A 13,713-nucleotide genomic window follows, 5' to 3' on the forward strand; every position below is an offset into this window, starting at 1 on the left:
AGGGAGAAAATGCATGAATTTTTTAGGTAAGTTTTAAAAATAAATAAATAAATAAATGTATACAATAATCCTGCATGTTTGAGTTCACATACCACTTACTGCATGTTGTTCTTTTAATCAATTGATTTTTGCTCATTTTTATGAAGGATGGCAATAATTCTGTATTACGTGTGTGCATACATGAGTATGCAGACACTAGAATAGCATGTATATCTGCATGTCATCCCACAGATCTGCATCATTACAGATGGTTCACTTGATATTTCCATTAAAGATAGAACCAGGTCACAGGTGACATGAAATGAAAATATGGATGGGGTGCAATTTCATGTTACATTAATCTTACTTCTAAGTCATAGAAGTTACACACACAAAAAAAAGCCAAACACCACAGCCATGAGGAGACCAGATTTTAATTGGTTCAACTGCATGATTCAGAAAAAAAAGGGGGGAAATAAATCAGCATTTAAAATCAACAATGGAAACTCCATCTTTACATTTTGAAAACTTTATACAGTGAGAAGGAATGATTATTTCAATGAAAAGACAATATGGTACAAGAAAATTACAAAAATAATAGTTTTAGGATCACATAAGATCCCAATTTTACATTCATACATTCTTTTCTATGGTTTTATCCAGGATACTTTACAATGTAACATCTGGTAGCAAATATCTACATGATACCAAACTCTGTTTATCTTACTGATATACAGGTGCTAAGAAAAACCTATGAAACGTCCTAGGAAATAAAGCCGACTTTACACGTGTTGTGTGATGTTTCTTGTAAGAGTCCATGGCCATTGGAGCAGGCCTGGTCTTGTCTGTGTGCAGATCTTGGTGAGATCTGAGGTGATTCAAGCACGCTGTATTCACTGGTTTCTAATGTAGAGCTCTCTGTGACAGTGTTCAAGCCCAGAATCTCACTCACTGAATGGGGCAAATCCTAAACATGGGAGAAAAAAAAAAATCCTAAACATAAAACAGTCCAGTGCAACATGACCCTCAATGCAGCAGGCAAGTAACATAAAAATGTGATCACATCTACTACATGAAAATAGCTATCTAACAGCTATGTACTTGTTTACACCAGAGTTACCAATTCCAGAGATTTGCATTATGACAGACTACTAGTCTTCTAATGTTTCCTTTAAAACTTACCTTGCAATTCTTTAACTGCAAATATATAGCCTCTGATTTAATAAGGATTTCCTCAACATCCAACTTCATGGAGAGTTCATTTATATGCTGTTTAAAACAAAGAAGGGGAAAGCATTATTATACAATGCAAAAATCCACCAAAAAAACAAAACAAAAACATTACATGAGTAAGAAATAAAAACAATATTGATTATTTTCCAATAATAGTATGTGCTTTTATCCCTCTTATTATTTGAAGCATCTACCATGTAAATCCTAGTGATACTTGTTACTACAGAAACAGAACCAGAGCAGTATTATATACCTGTGATTTGAATTACAGCTGCCACCATTATCAGGGGTACTCTATTATAGAAAATTCGTCAACACCTTTGAGAATTCAACAGTGCTGGGGTATACAGTGAGGGAAAAAAGATTTTGCTGATTTTGTACGTTTGCCCACTGACAAAGAAATTATCATTCTATAATTTTAATGGTAGATTTATTTGAACAGTGAGAGACAGAATAACAACAAAAAAATCCAGAAAAACGCATGTCAAAAATGTTATAAATTGATTTGCATTTTATTGAGGGAAATATGTATTTGACCCCTCTGTAAAACATGACTTAGTGGCAAAACCCTTGTTGGCAATCACAGAGGTCAGACATTTCTTGTAGTTGGCCACCAGGTTTGCACACATCTCAGGAGGGATTTTGTCCCACTCCTCTTTGCAGATCTTCTCAAAGTCATTAAGGTTTCGAGGCTGACGTTTGGCAACTCGAACCTTCAGCTCCCTCCACAGATTTTCTATGGGATTAAGGTCTGGAGACTGGCTAGGCCACTCCAGAACCTTAATGTGCTTCTTCTTGAGCCACTCCTTTGTTGCCTTGGCCGTGTGTTTTGGGTCATTGTCATGCTGGAATACCCATCCACGACCCATTTTCAATCCCTGGCTTAGGGAAGGAGGTTCTCACCCAAGATTTGGCCCCGTCCATCGTCCCTTTGATGCGGTGAAGTTGTCCTGTCCCCTTAGCAGAAAAACACCCCCAAAGCATAATGTTTCCACCTCCATGTTTGACGGTGGGGATGGTGTTCTTGGGGTCATAGGCAGCATTCCTCCCCCTCCAAACACGGCGAGTTGAGTTGATGTCAAAGAGCTCCATTTTGGTCTCATCTGACCACAACACTTTCACCCAGTTGTCCTCTGAATCATTCAGATGTTCATTGGCAAACTTCAGACAGGCATGTATATGTGCTTTCTTGAGCAGCGGACCTTGCAGGCACTGCAGGATTTCAGTCCTTCACGGCGTAGTGTGTTACCAATTGTTTTCTTGGTCACTATGGTCCCAGCTGTCTTGAGATCACTGACAAGATCCTCCCGTGTAGTTCTGGGCTGATTCCTCACTGTTCTCATGATCGTTGCAACTCCACGAGGTGAGATCTTGCATGGAGCCCCAGGCCGAGGGAGACTGACAGTTCTTTTGTGTTTCTTCCATTTGCGAATAATCGCTCCAACTGTTGTCACCTTCTCACCAAGTTGCTTGGCAATGGTCCAAGCCCATTCCAGACTTGTGTAGGGCTACAATCTTGTCCCTGACATCCTTGGAGAGCTCTTTGGTCTTGGCCATGGTGGAGAGTTTGGAATCTGATTGATTGATTGCTTCTGTGGACAGGTGTCTTTTATACAGGTAACAAACTGAGATTAGGAGCACTCCCTTTAAGAGTGTGCTCCTAATCTCAGCTCGTTACCTGTATAAAAGACACCTGGGAGCCAGAAATCTTTCTGATTGAGAGGGGGTCAAATACTTATTACCCTCATTAAAATGCAAATCAATTTATAACATTTTTGACATGAGTTTTTCTGGATTTTCTTGTTGTTATTCTGTCTCTCACTGTTCAAATAAATCTACCATTAAAATTATAGACTGATCATTTCTTTGTCAGTGGGCAAACGTACAAAATCAGCAGGGGATCAAATACTTTTTTCCCCTCACTGTAGATAAATAATAAACCACTGGAGCACTTTCACATCAGTACTAATAAAAATCAATAAATCAACTCATATTCCTCATATTTTTGCAGGACATGCCAAACATCTGCAAGTATTTGTGAACTTACCTTAAGAATTTCATTAAATCCATAATGTCTGTCCATTATTTTCTGTTTTTCTGAATCCAAAATGGCGCAACATACCAGAAGATGAAAATTCTGGCAAGGCAAGCCTGTCCACATCACCTGACAAAGAAAGAAGGATTCACTAGCACAAACAAGTATATACACACCTGGGGCTATATAAATCTTTCTTTACTGACTATATTACATTGGTCATTTTAATGCTAATTTCAAATGATTTTTAAATTTTGTCCAAGCATTACTAACACGTTATTAAATATATAAAATGAAAATATATAAAATGCCGAATATTAGAAAATGATGTCTATGAAATGTAATTTAATACATCCTAAAAACATTATTTTAAATGTGACACAGTGCAATGCTTTTTGATATATTTGGACTGATGTAGCAGACCTCCCAGAGGCGGAGCACATCCTGAAAGTAGAGTTCCCTCTTGAAGCGGATCAGTAACCACCGAAAACAGAAATACAGGTACCCAGAATCCTGAGCCTCTGTCAAAAGCAAGAAACTGAAGTTAATACAAGAGACATCATCACATAGACACATCGTCCACTTTATTAGGAACACTTGTACATTCATTTAGCGATCTAATCAGCCAGCCAATCATGTGGCAGAAGCGCAACACAAATTACACAGATACAGGTCAAGAGCTTAAGTTAACGTTCATATCAAACATCAGAATGATGAAAATCTGATCTGTGTGACTTTGACCATGGCATGGTTGTTGATGCCAGATGGGCTGGTTCACTTATTTCAGAAACTGCTGATTTCCTGGGAATTTCACACACAACAGTCTCAAGAGTCTCCATTTTGTGAGAGGAGGGTCTGCAGGCTGAAACACCTTGTTGATGAGAGAGATCAGAGGAGAATGACCAGACTGGTCTGAGCTGACAGGAAATCTACAGCAACTCAAGTAAGCACTCTTTACCACTGTAGTAAGCAGAAAAGCATCTCATATCAAACTTTGAGGTGGATGGGCTACAACAGCAGAAAAAGACATCAGGTTCCACTCCTGTCAGCCAAAAACAGTAACGCTAGACACTGTTGTGTGTGAAATTCCCAGGAGATTAGCAGTTTATGAAATACTCAAGCCAGCCCTTCTGGTACCAACATCTATACCACAGTCAAAATCACAAAGATCACACTTTTTCTTCATTTTGATGTTTGATGTGAACATTAACTGAAGCTCTTGACCTGTATCGGCATGACGTTTTGCATTGCACTGCTGCCACATGACTGGCTGACCCGAATGAGAAGGTGTTCCTAATAAAATGGATGGTTAGCGCATCTCTACAGAGGACATGCTTATTAAGCCTCTGCACTGACATTTTCTAAGCCATAAGAGATGCTTTTCAGTAATGCATGTAGCAAATCAAACCAGGTTATGTCAGATTACTAAGCAAGAGACATTTACCCAGGTAGTTCCAGAAGGCTAAATCTAGGAGCCGTAGCAATGTGCTAAGCTGGATCAGCTGAGTCTTCATGCCCTGCATCTGCTCCTCAAAGTTCTCATGCTGAACACCAAAAAAGAGATGCCATTTTACTCAAATCCCTGCATGACTAATGCATAACTGCATTAGTCTAGATGCTCATTTTTATACTTATTACTCATACACAAGTATTAAAGACCTCAAGCAATGAGCAAAAAATGCATATGATGTGATATGAAAATGTGATATCTGAAAAATTATGGTACCATCTGATCCATGAAGGAGACAAAGCACCAAAAGGCATCTACTTCATTCTCCATAACAAAGAGGATGGGAGAAAGCAGATCACTCATGCCTTGTACATAGCCTGCACCAGAGCATATCAAACTGGGTTACGAGTATGCACAGAAGGCTACTGCAAACTTTAATCAATGAAGCACAATTTCCAGTTTACATTAAAAAGCACTAAGCAACTAAAAAAATGATGTGAATAATTATACAGACCGTTTAAGTTTTTCCCCAACACAGGCACAAAATTTGAACTTCACAATGCCAACCCTTTTCAGCAATATTCACTTGCTTTTTAATTCCCCATTCCCCCACCACTTACCCAAATCAAAGTCATACATGCAGTACGTCATAAGAATGTCATGCAGCAATATCAGCCCAGGGTTGTCCAAGCCCTCATAGAACTTGTTGTTGCGGTCAGTCCTGTTTACATCTTTCTCTAAGGTTAAAAAGATATTTAAAAATTTATCCAATTATCCACCAGTTTCCAAAAAGAAGTAGGTATTTTTTCGATATTTTAATTATTCATCTTCAGTAACATTCTGGCAATTTAGTGCAACTAGGTATTTTAATAATTAGTAAGGATAAAGCACTTTTTGTAGTGTTGGCTTTTCTGTACAATAAGTTACGGGTAGTTTTCTTCTTATAAGAACAAAAATTAAACAGAATTTGACTGGACACCTACCGATAAGGCTTTTATAATCCCGTAACCTGGAATTTCTCTTCTCCTGCTCCTCGCTGACTGATTTCCACTGCAGCTTCATTCTGAAGTACTCATCCCTTCAGTCCACAGAGACACAAGCAAACAAAAACAAGTTTTGTTATATTAAACACAGCCTGTGCGTAAAACCATTCCAGAAATGGGAAAACTCAGACTGACTCACAGACTACACTTACGTTTTCCTTTTCTGCAGATTTTTCCTTTCTTCATGCGTACTGTCCCAGGGATAATAGCCCAGCAAAAACTTCCAAGCTTCTTTTCTCACAGCATAGCACAGGCCCTTAAGCACACAAACAAACATGGGATTTTGATCATATAATTGATCAAATGATCATCATTAAATTACCCAATTAACCATTCAACCAAACAATCAATATATCAATAAGAACTTGGATTTAATTTTTGAAGTAGCAGATATTCTAAACCAGTGAAAGACCAAATCATATACAGGATATAATACATCCATTATATTACATGGATATTGTTTAAAAAAAGTGATTATTAGCAGTGAATGCTAATATATTTAAAAAAAAAAAGGAAATACAGGATGCCATTGTGACAATGTGTTCTGAAAATGTTCACGTTAAAACAGTTTCAAAAAGAAACTAGTGCATGAAATTAAGATGCCCATTATTATAAGACCAAAGATGGTATACATTAACTGTAAAGTAAGAAACATTTTAGTTTACATATTAGCTAAACAAAAGCATTTCACATTTTACCCCTTTGAAAATAAGGTGCTTTAAATGAGGCACATTGGACACTCTTCCCTCTGAGTCTTGGTGCTTTGCCCAGTCCTCCATCATTACTGGCTCTCTCCTCTGCACCTCTGGCCTTGTACCCAAGTCAACCTGCAACAAAAACATAAATCCAGACACATACAGTCAGCACAGGTCTGTTAGAACTGTAAATAAATCAGGGGTGAAGAAATCCCTATGCCATGCAGCTGGGAAAGCAGATTACATGTCTGGGCTATCTGTTTTTCATTCTTTGTTACCCATTGTTCTTAATAACTGAACACATTTTCTTGTATGGTTGATAGATTAACTTTTTTACCCATCAGCAACATGCAAGGACGTGGTACAAAAACTGAACAGCACAGAACAAGGCAGCACAATAATGGCACTGCTAATAGCACTTCAGTGGTCTGCTCCCATAGCTTTGATGTTGTATACCAGAAGATCCCAGTCCCAATGCAGACTTCAACATTCATGTGGCATAGGCATTTGTTAGAGCAAACAGTAAAAGCAGCCTGTATAATTTACCTGTATAATAAGTAAACTGTTACAGATAGAGAACAATGATTTCCGCTGACTTTCAGAATGACTTCCTATTGTTGAGAGTTTGTGAATATTGGCAAGGTCATGTTATAAGACAGGAGCCAAACTGATGTGCAGCTACTCACTCTGGTGATGACCTCAAAACCAGGCTCCTCCTGCTGGTTGATTTCCAGGCCAGGGATCAGTTCCCCGAGAATGTCTGCCACTTCTTCAGCAGGGCGCTGCAGGCATTCAGACTCAGTCGGCCGAAATGCATCAAAGATGTAGTTTGTGACTTTAGAGAAACCACCCAAAGTTGTTGTGTAGGGATCTTTTTTAAACTTCTGTTGATAGGAACTGAGTTTGATCAGTGGTTTGGCAGCTTTGTGTGTGCCAGTTTTTTTTTAATTAAGCACAACAGCATCAATATGATTTTCTCAATATATTTCTCATACCTGAACAAGGCCATAATTGGAGTCATCTAGAAGATTCTCAAAGGATAGTGAAATTGCTTTGTTATATGTGGAAACTAGCAGAATGTTTTTGTCATCAGGACTCCTTCAAAGACAAAAAAGGACTTGTGTTAATGTCTTTAAATTGATTACAAGATAAAGTAAATGAAAACAACAACAAAAATAGTACCAAAATCACTATCGAACAGTTAAGCGAGTGACATCGCAGGTCATATCCCGCTCCTGTACAACTGGCATGAAAAGCAAAGGCAACAAAGCCGGGCCCATATTTCATTATGAGAGCAAAGATAAGAACTTTAATAACAGCTATCTGTTCCTCAGCGGCACTGCCTTGAATATGCTCGTAGCTTGATTTATTCATTCTGCTGTGATATTTAATGCAGGGTAGGAAAAGTGCTCATCTACTTCTATCATGAAGCCTCAAAACTAAACTTACAGCTGCAGTCCCACCTGATATCAGCCACTTTCGTGCTCACCGTAAGACACATGCCATTTAGCAGTGTCTCTGAGAGGAACTGAAATTCCCCAGCAAAAGTCCCCCCATTACCATATAAATAGTGTTGCATTCAGTCCTTTACTGTTTTAGACAGCTAATCTTCATGGGGAAATAATAGAGAAGAAAATCCTGTTCAATTCGATACGGGAAGCTGTAAATGGCAAACAGTGAACTTTTGGAGGCCTCTGATAAATAAACATGAAGAAAAACATAGTACACGTTTTGTCATGGAATAAAAGCAGCAAGGGAAAATGACAGGTTATATAGTTTCATTAAAACAGGTCTGAGCTTTCTCTCCATTTCTGTATATTAGTGCACATGACATCAAAAACTCAAGTTGCACTGCACTCTGCTGGACAAATGGCAGGACAACAAACACTCAAAACAATGCTAAAAGGAAGTGAAGCGTAAACAAAATAATCGCAGTTCATGTCAGCCTCTAATGTAAAAATTATATATTTATAAAAATTTAACTAACAAAAATCAACTCTTTTTGAATCAACTGCATTTTTCTTTTCTTTCATCTATTTACACTTTCCCCGACAACTTACTCGCTGAGATGCACTGATTTCCTCAAGACATCCAAGAACCCTTGGCTGCCTCCTTGATGGAAGTGAATGGCAGGGATTGTTGAGTCATCTCTCAAGCAGAAAATTAGGTATGACCAGCCTTCATGTTTTATTGTAACAGTTCTGAGTTCACTGACATTAAAGGAGAAGGCCCACTTGTTGCGCTCATTCAAGTGGTTTGAACCACCTAAAAGAAATGAGAAGATGAATCCTGTTTAAAATGCGCTACTTTAAATGTCAAGAGTCTTCATTATAAATACCCATATTGTTTAAGTTATTGCTTGTAATGTTTAAATGTGTATCTAGACTTGTAATAAATCGTACAATTTCAAATACACTCTTATTGGCAATAATGCCATCCAATGGATCTTGTTAGATTCTTCATTTCAGGCTTCTACATTTTCCGATCTGGGAATTAGCTCAGCACCAGCTGGAACTGAGCTCTGTCTGGTAGTTTTTAACAGAGAGGTTGGGAAGGCTTGTCAATGTTTTCAATTGCAATTTGCCTTATAAGCAGCAGAGGGCTCTAGATATTACAAACTGCTCCTTAAAAATTCAAAGTAAACTTACAGCTAAAATGATCTGCACTCTAAAGGAAAGGAAAGGAAAGGAAAGGAAATGTAGCCAAATGTTACTGCATAAACATTTTCTTCTGGCTGAAGAATGAAATCTTCCTTCAAGTCGGGAATACTGCTTCAAAGAGGACAGTACGAGTAGAGACAGTTTACTGTTTAAAAAATGAATGAGGCAGCTCGGAACGCAAATCCTGCCCCTCATTGGAAACAGCCAGAAGCAAATTATTTTATGTAATATTGCGTCCTTGTTAATTTAAGTTAATTGGCTTTTTTTTTTAACCAGGGAAATATTATATACATTCTGTCTGAGCACTCCTGGCTGATAAAAAGAAAACATGGTCCGTCAAATCAGCATTTTTCTGATGCACAGCACCACAGTCATTGAGGGTAAGCACTGAGGGTAATGCAGTGGAATTCCTTTCAAGATTCAACCTGCTGATAACTTGTATTTACATTCATATCAGGTCTTAAAGTAGTACAAGGAAATGCTTTACCTTCTCCGTTGGTATGGACCTTCCTCTTAAAGGAGACTGTGTTAACCATGTCCCACTCAGTCTCATAGCTTAGCTGCTGATCTAAAGGACGATGAGGTCTCTGTGTCCACTCAACCACTGAGCTGGAGTCCTTCACATTACAAAATAAAAACAGATGAACACTATTCAACAACTAATGCACCTGTTCAATTCCAAAGACTTAATTATACACTATATGGACAAATGCTTGTGAACACGACCATCACACCCACGCATACTTTTTGAACGACTCATTCCAGATTTAGTCCCCCTTTGCAGTTTTAATAACCTCCACTCTTCTGGGAGGACCTTCCAATAGACTGAAGTGTGGCTGTGGGGATTTGTCCACTCAAGCACAAGAACATTAGTGAGGTCAGGCACTGATTGTGGGTGAGAAGGCCTGGGGGTGCAGTTTGTGTAGACACAAACTATACAATTGTGTCATTACAAATTTGCAGCAACAGTCTGGGAAAGAGCTCTGTCTAACATGTTGCTCCAAAATCTCCCATAAGTATTCAACTGGGTTGAGATCTGGCGACTGTAAAGGCCACAGCATTTAATTTACAGAATTTCTACACTCATCAATCTGTTTAGCGAGTCTTTGTGCCTTGTAGATAGGGCGGAGTCATCCAGAAATAGACCACTCCCATCAGGACAGAAATATTTCATGATAGACTAAAGGTGATCAGTGTGAATAACTATTGATTTGTAATGACCATTCCCTCTAAGGAAAAAAGAAGAGCTAATCCACGCCGCCACAACATTACAGAGCTCCCAGCTTTTTTTACCTTTAATTTGTAACCCATCTGTATATTTCACATAGACTGCAATATAGTAAAATGAATAAGTTAAAAAAAAATAAATAAATAAATAAATAAATAACAAACCTTGCAGGCACAAAGCATGTTTGAAAGATCCACTGTATCCTCCAAAGGTTTATATTCCACAAATGTTTCACCATCCTAAAGACAAAAATGCAAGTATGATTTTTCTTGTGAATTGTTTATGCGGTACTTATTTCTTATTTCTATTTCTTACTTATTTATATGTAAAAATGTTACATGTGTGTTTAACAGCAGTTTTAATACACAATCTGTGACTTCAATACATAGCATTTAGTGACATAAAATGACCTTCAAATTACTGTATACTATCAATTCTAAGTGATATTACAAAAAAGCAAGAGCTGTTCAAACATAATGAACTCTACTTCCTATCACTGACAGGTCAATAGTACCTTATCAACGATCCGAAGGAACCCAGATATTAGTGAATCTTGATCATCTGATTCTTCTGTGTTTGAATGGATAAAAACCCCTTCGTGTTCAAATATTACCTGCAAACATCAACACACAGGAAAACTGTTTTTGTGTTCTCTTGTTCTATATCCTAAGACAGTGCTGCTGTATTACAACATTCCACCGTGACAGACAAGCCTAAGGAATTAAAGCTCCACGTTTGCAGAGGCACCCTGGGGCAGACTTAGCACTAGGCAAAGGTAGGCAGCTGCCTTTGGCTCCAAGAAACCAGGGGCTCCCTAAAAATACATATTATATTTTAGGGCTGCAACAACTAATCGATAACTAAAATAATTGACAATTTGATTTTGGATTTGTTGGATCTGTGACATCACTGTGAATATCCCCCATCAGTGACCTCACTTCACAATGGTAATTTCTATGAATAAAACACATTTGAAAAACAGCAGAGGTCTAAGAGTGAGCTGCTGCGGGAAACATACACGATCTAGGTTGTCCAACACATGAGAATGTTTTATAATAAGCGCTTCAAACAAACTTGTAAGTGTATTAACATGGCTTGTTGTGTCAGATGCTGCGACAGATGCATGTGCTGTTTAATGTGTTCCAGACATGTTTTCTTCAGCACAGAAATTACATTTTTACCTTTATATCCTTATCTGTAAATGTTAGAAATTCCCATCAGTATTTCCATTTTACATAAAGACTCGCCCTGACAGCGAGTGAGTCTCCGTTAAACTTCACTGAATGAGCGCAAGTCCACGCATGCGCGTCAATCAAACAGCGTGCAATAAAAAGGAAGCGCAATAATTCTGAATAAAATATTAATTTTGATCACATTTGCTGTTTGATGCTATATTTAGAAACAAAAGTAATTGTGTTTTTATGAGAGCAGTAACTGTAATGTAACATGTAAATGTACAGAAATGTAAGAAGTGTCATACATTTACAGAATAAAGTAACATGTTACTGTGTTCAGATTAGTGAATGTGTGTGTTACTGCAAAACATTCAACCTCTTACAAGTTAAGTTTGTGCTTTTTAAAAAAACATTTTTTAATATAGTGATTTAACTTATGCTTTAAAGCTTGTGGACAATCAGTTGTTTTTTCAAAATAATGTTTTTTTTTTTCATTTGCACAATGCATAGCTCACATAGATACATTTAATACCTTTTTCAAAGCCTTCAATTTACACAATGTTTTTTTTTTTTTTCAAAAGAAAAAACTACAGAAAAGAAAAATTGGCCTTTACTAACTAATCGAAGAAATAATTGACAGATCAATTGATTATCAAAATAATCGTTCGTTGCAGCCCCATCCCTGCAATTTGCCTAGACCCCCAAATCGCTAAATCCACCCCTGCAGGCACCCTGAGGTAAATAAGAAACTACTCCTTTTAGTTGAGTACAAAGTGTGGCGTAGATTTTCATATAGATCTGTGATGATTTGCTGATCCATGACTATTAGTTCCCAATGAAAATGATGTAGGCTATGTGTATAATCTACATAAAGGTACACCCAAACTAACTTAATCACGAGGAAAGACTATGGACATGCCATAATAAAAAGTGACGGATTAAAAAATAGCCAATAATAAATAAGGAACAAGATGTTAAATATATACCTTTGAGAATCTGCTAGCTAAACAAGTGTAAAGCATCACTGTGTAATCTGAGTGCTCATCTATCGAAGCGTTGCGAAACTTTTGGCCCTTGCACTAAGTAGCCGGATGCTACTGTTAACAACAAACTTAACAAATCTGCACTGGATTTAAGAAATTTCTGGATAATTAACTAACATTTCTGATATATATATTTTTAAACTCTGAACATAACGTATAAATCTTGGGAGTTTTACGCTTGCTTGCTAACTTATCTAATTTAAATAGTACAACTAAGAAAGTAGGCTAGCTGGCTAACTTAACTAGCTAATTAACCATTTAACTTAGGTAGTATTTTTACAGTTAGCGCTAGCAAGCTAGGTATAATTAAATGGTTAGATTAGCTCAGTGGTTAACTGAGGCACGAGACTACTACTGTGAACCTAAGAATGCTAATTTAATTATGGGCATGGCCGATGTGCCTTCGTGGCATTCCTGGCATAGCAGCTAGCTAGCTAAACAACTGTAAATGTGTAATGAGGTGCTAGTGCTAACTGGCTAACAACTAAAAGCTAAAAACAGTAGTCGGTCACAGCACTGTATTAACTTTAGCTTTTTCCTCAGCTGTTCAAGCGGCCAGGCCACACCAACGCCCCCGACAAAGCCTACCCGCGCCCACTGACAGAGCGGAGCTCATTTTCAATGTTTAATTTTGAGCTGACATGAAAAGTCCAGTGTTTTCAGTACCTTGGGAGGAGTTGTGGCCGCCATGTCGCCTGCCATCGCTACTCGACGTCGCACAGCTCACGTGCCTGTCAGCTTTCCACAACAACACTGACAAGTCATCTTCCGCGTGGCTCTGACTGCGCATGCGCAGAAACACAGAGAAAGCGGAAACCATAGCTGTGTCCGAATATCCATACTACCCTACTACACAGTAGGCGAAAAGCAGTGCGCCAAAGAAGTAGTATGTCCGACAGTAGGCGAGAAATGCCCGGATGAACACTGGTAGCATTAGAACCAGTGGACACTGTGGATACTGCGCTATCGCATAATGCAACGGGACTGACGAGGAAGAGTCGTCAGAATCCGCGCCGATATATTTGAAATAAAATAATATCAAAAGCAGAGGATATTTTAGGACCAATAGTATGTCTTTAAACATATATACTTACATAAAATGTTATATAACCCCCATATGTGTATTATTATTATTATTGTTGTTGTTGGTGGCGTTCATATAATTTACTGAT

The 13,713-nt window shown here is 38.0% G+C and overlaps 1 protein-coding gene across 1 annotated transcript; it reads right to left on the reverse strand.

Moving 5' to 3' along the window:
- Positions 1 to 397: 397 nt before the first annotated feature.
- On the reverse strand, positions 398 to 13,345 carry tbc1d15 (TBC1 domain family, member 15). The gene is made up of 17 exons (XM_017466687.2): positions 13,208 to 13,345; positions 10,838 to 10,936; positions 10,488 to 10,562; positions 9,583 to 9,712; positions 8,496 to 8,700; positions 7,431 to 7,533; positions 7,122 to 7,319; positions 6,439 to 6,567; positions 5,893 to 5,996; positions 5,681 to 5,775; positions 5,318 to 5,434; positions 4,974 to 5,074; positions 4,692 to 4,791; positions 3,671 to 3,768; positions 3,260 to 3,376; positions 1,162 to 1,248; positions 398 to 946 (listed from the first exon to the last, which is right to left on the reverse strand). Exons 1-17 carry the CDS (start codon positions 13,241 to 13,243, stop codon positions 743 to 745), a joined length of 1,998 nt encoding a protein of 665 aa, XP_017322176.1. The 5' UTR covers positions 13,244 to 13,345; the 3' UTR covers positions 398 to 742.
- Positions 13,346 to 13,713: the final 368 nt, after the last annotated feature.

This window comes from Ictalurus punctatus, chromosome 4 (genome assembly GCF_001660625.3).
Source record: "Ictalurus punctatus breed USDA103 chromosome 4, Coco_2.0, whole genome shotgun sequence".
NCBI lineage: Eukaryota > Metazoa > Chordata > Actinopteri > Siluriformes > Ictaluridae > Ictalurus > Ictalurus punctatus.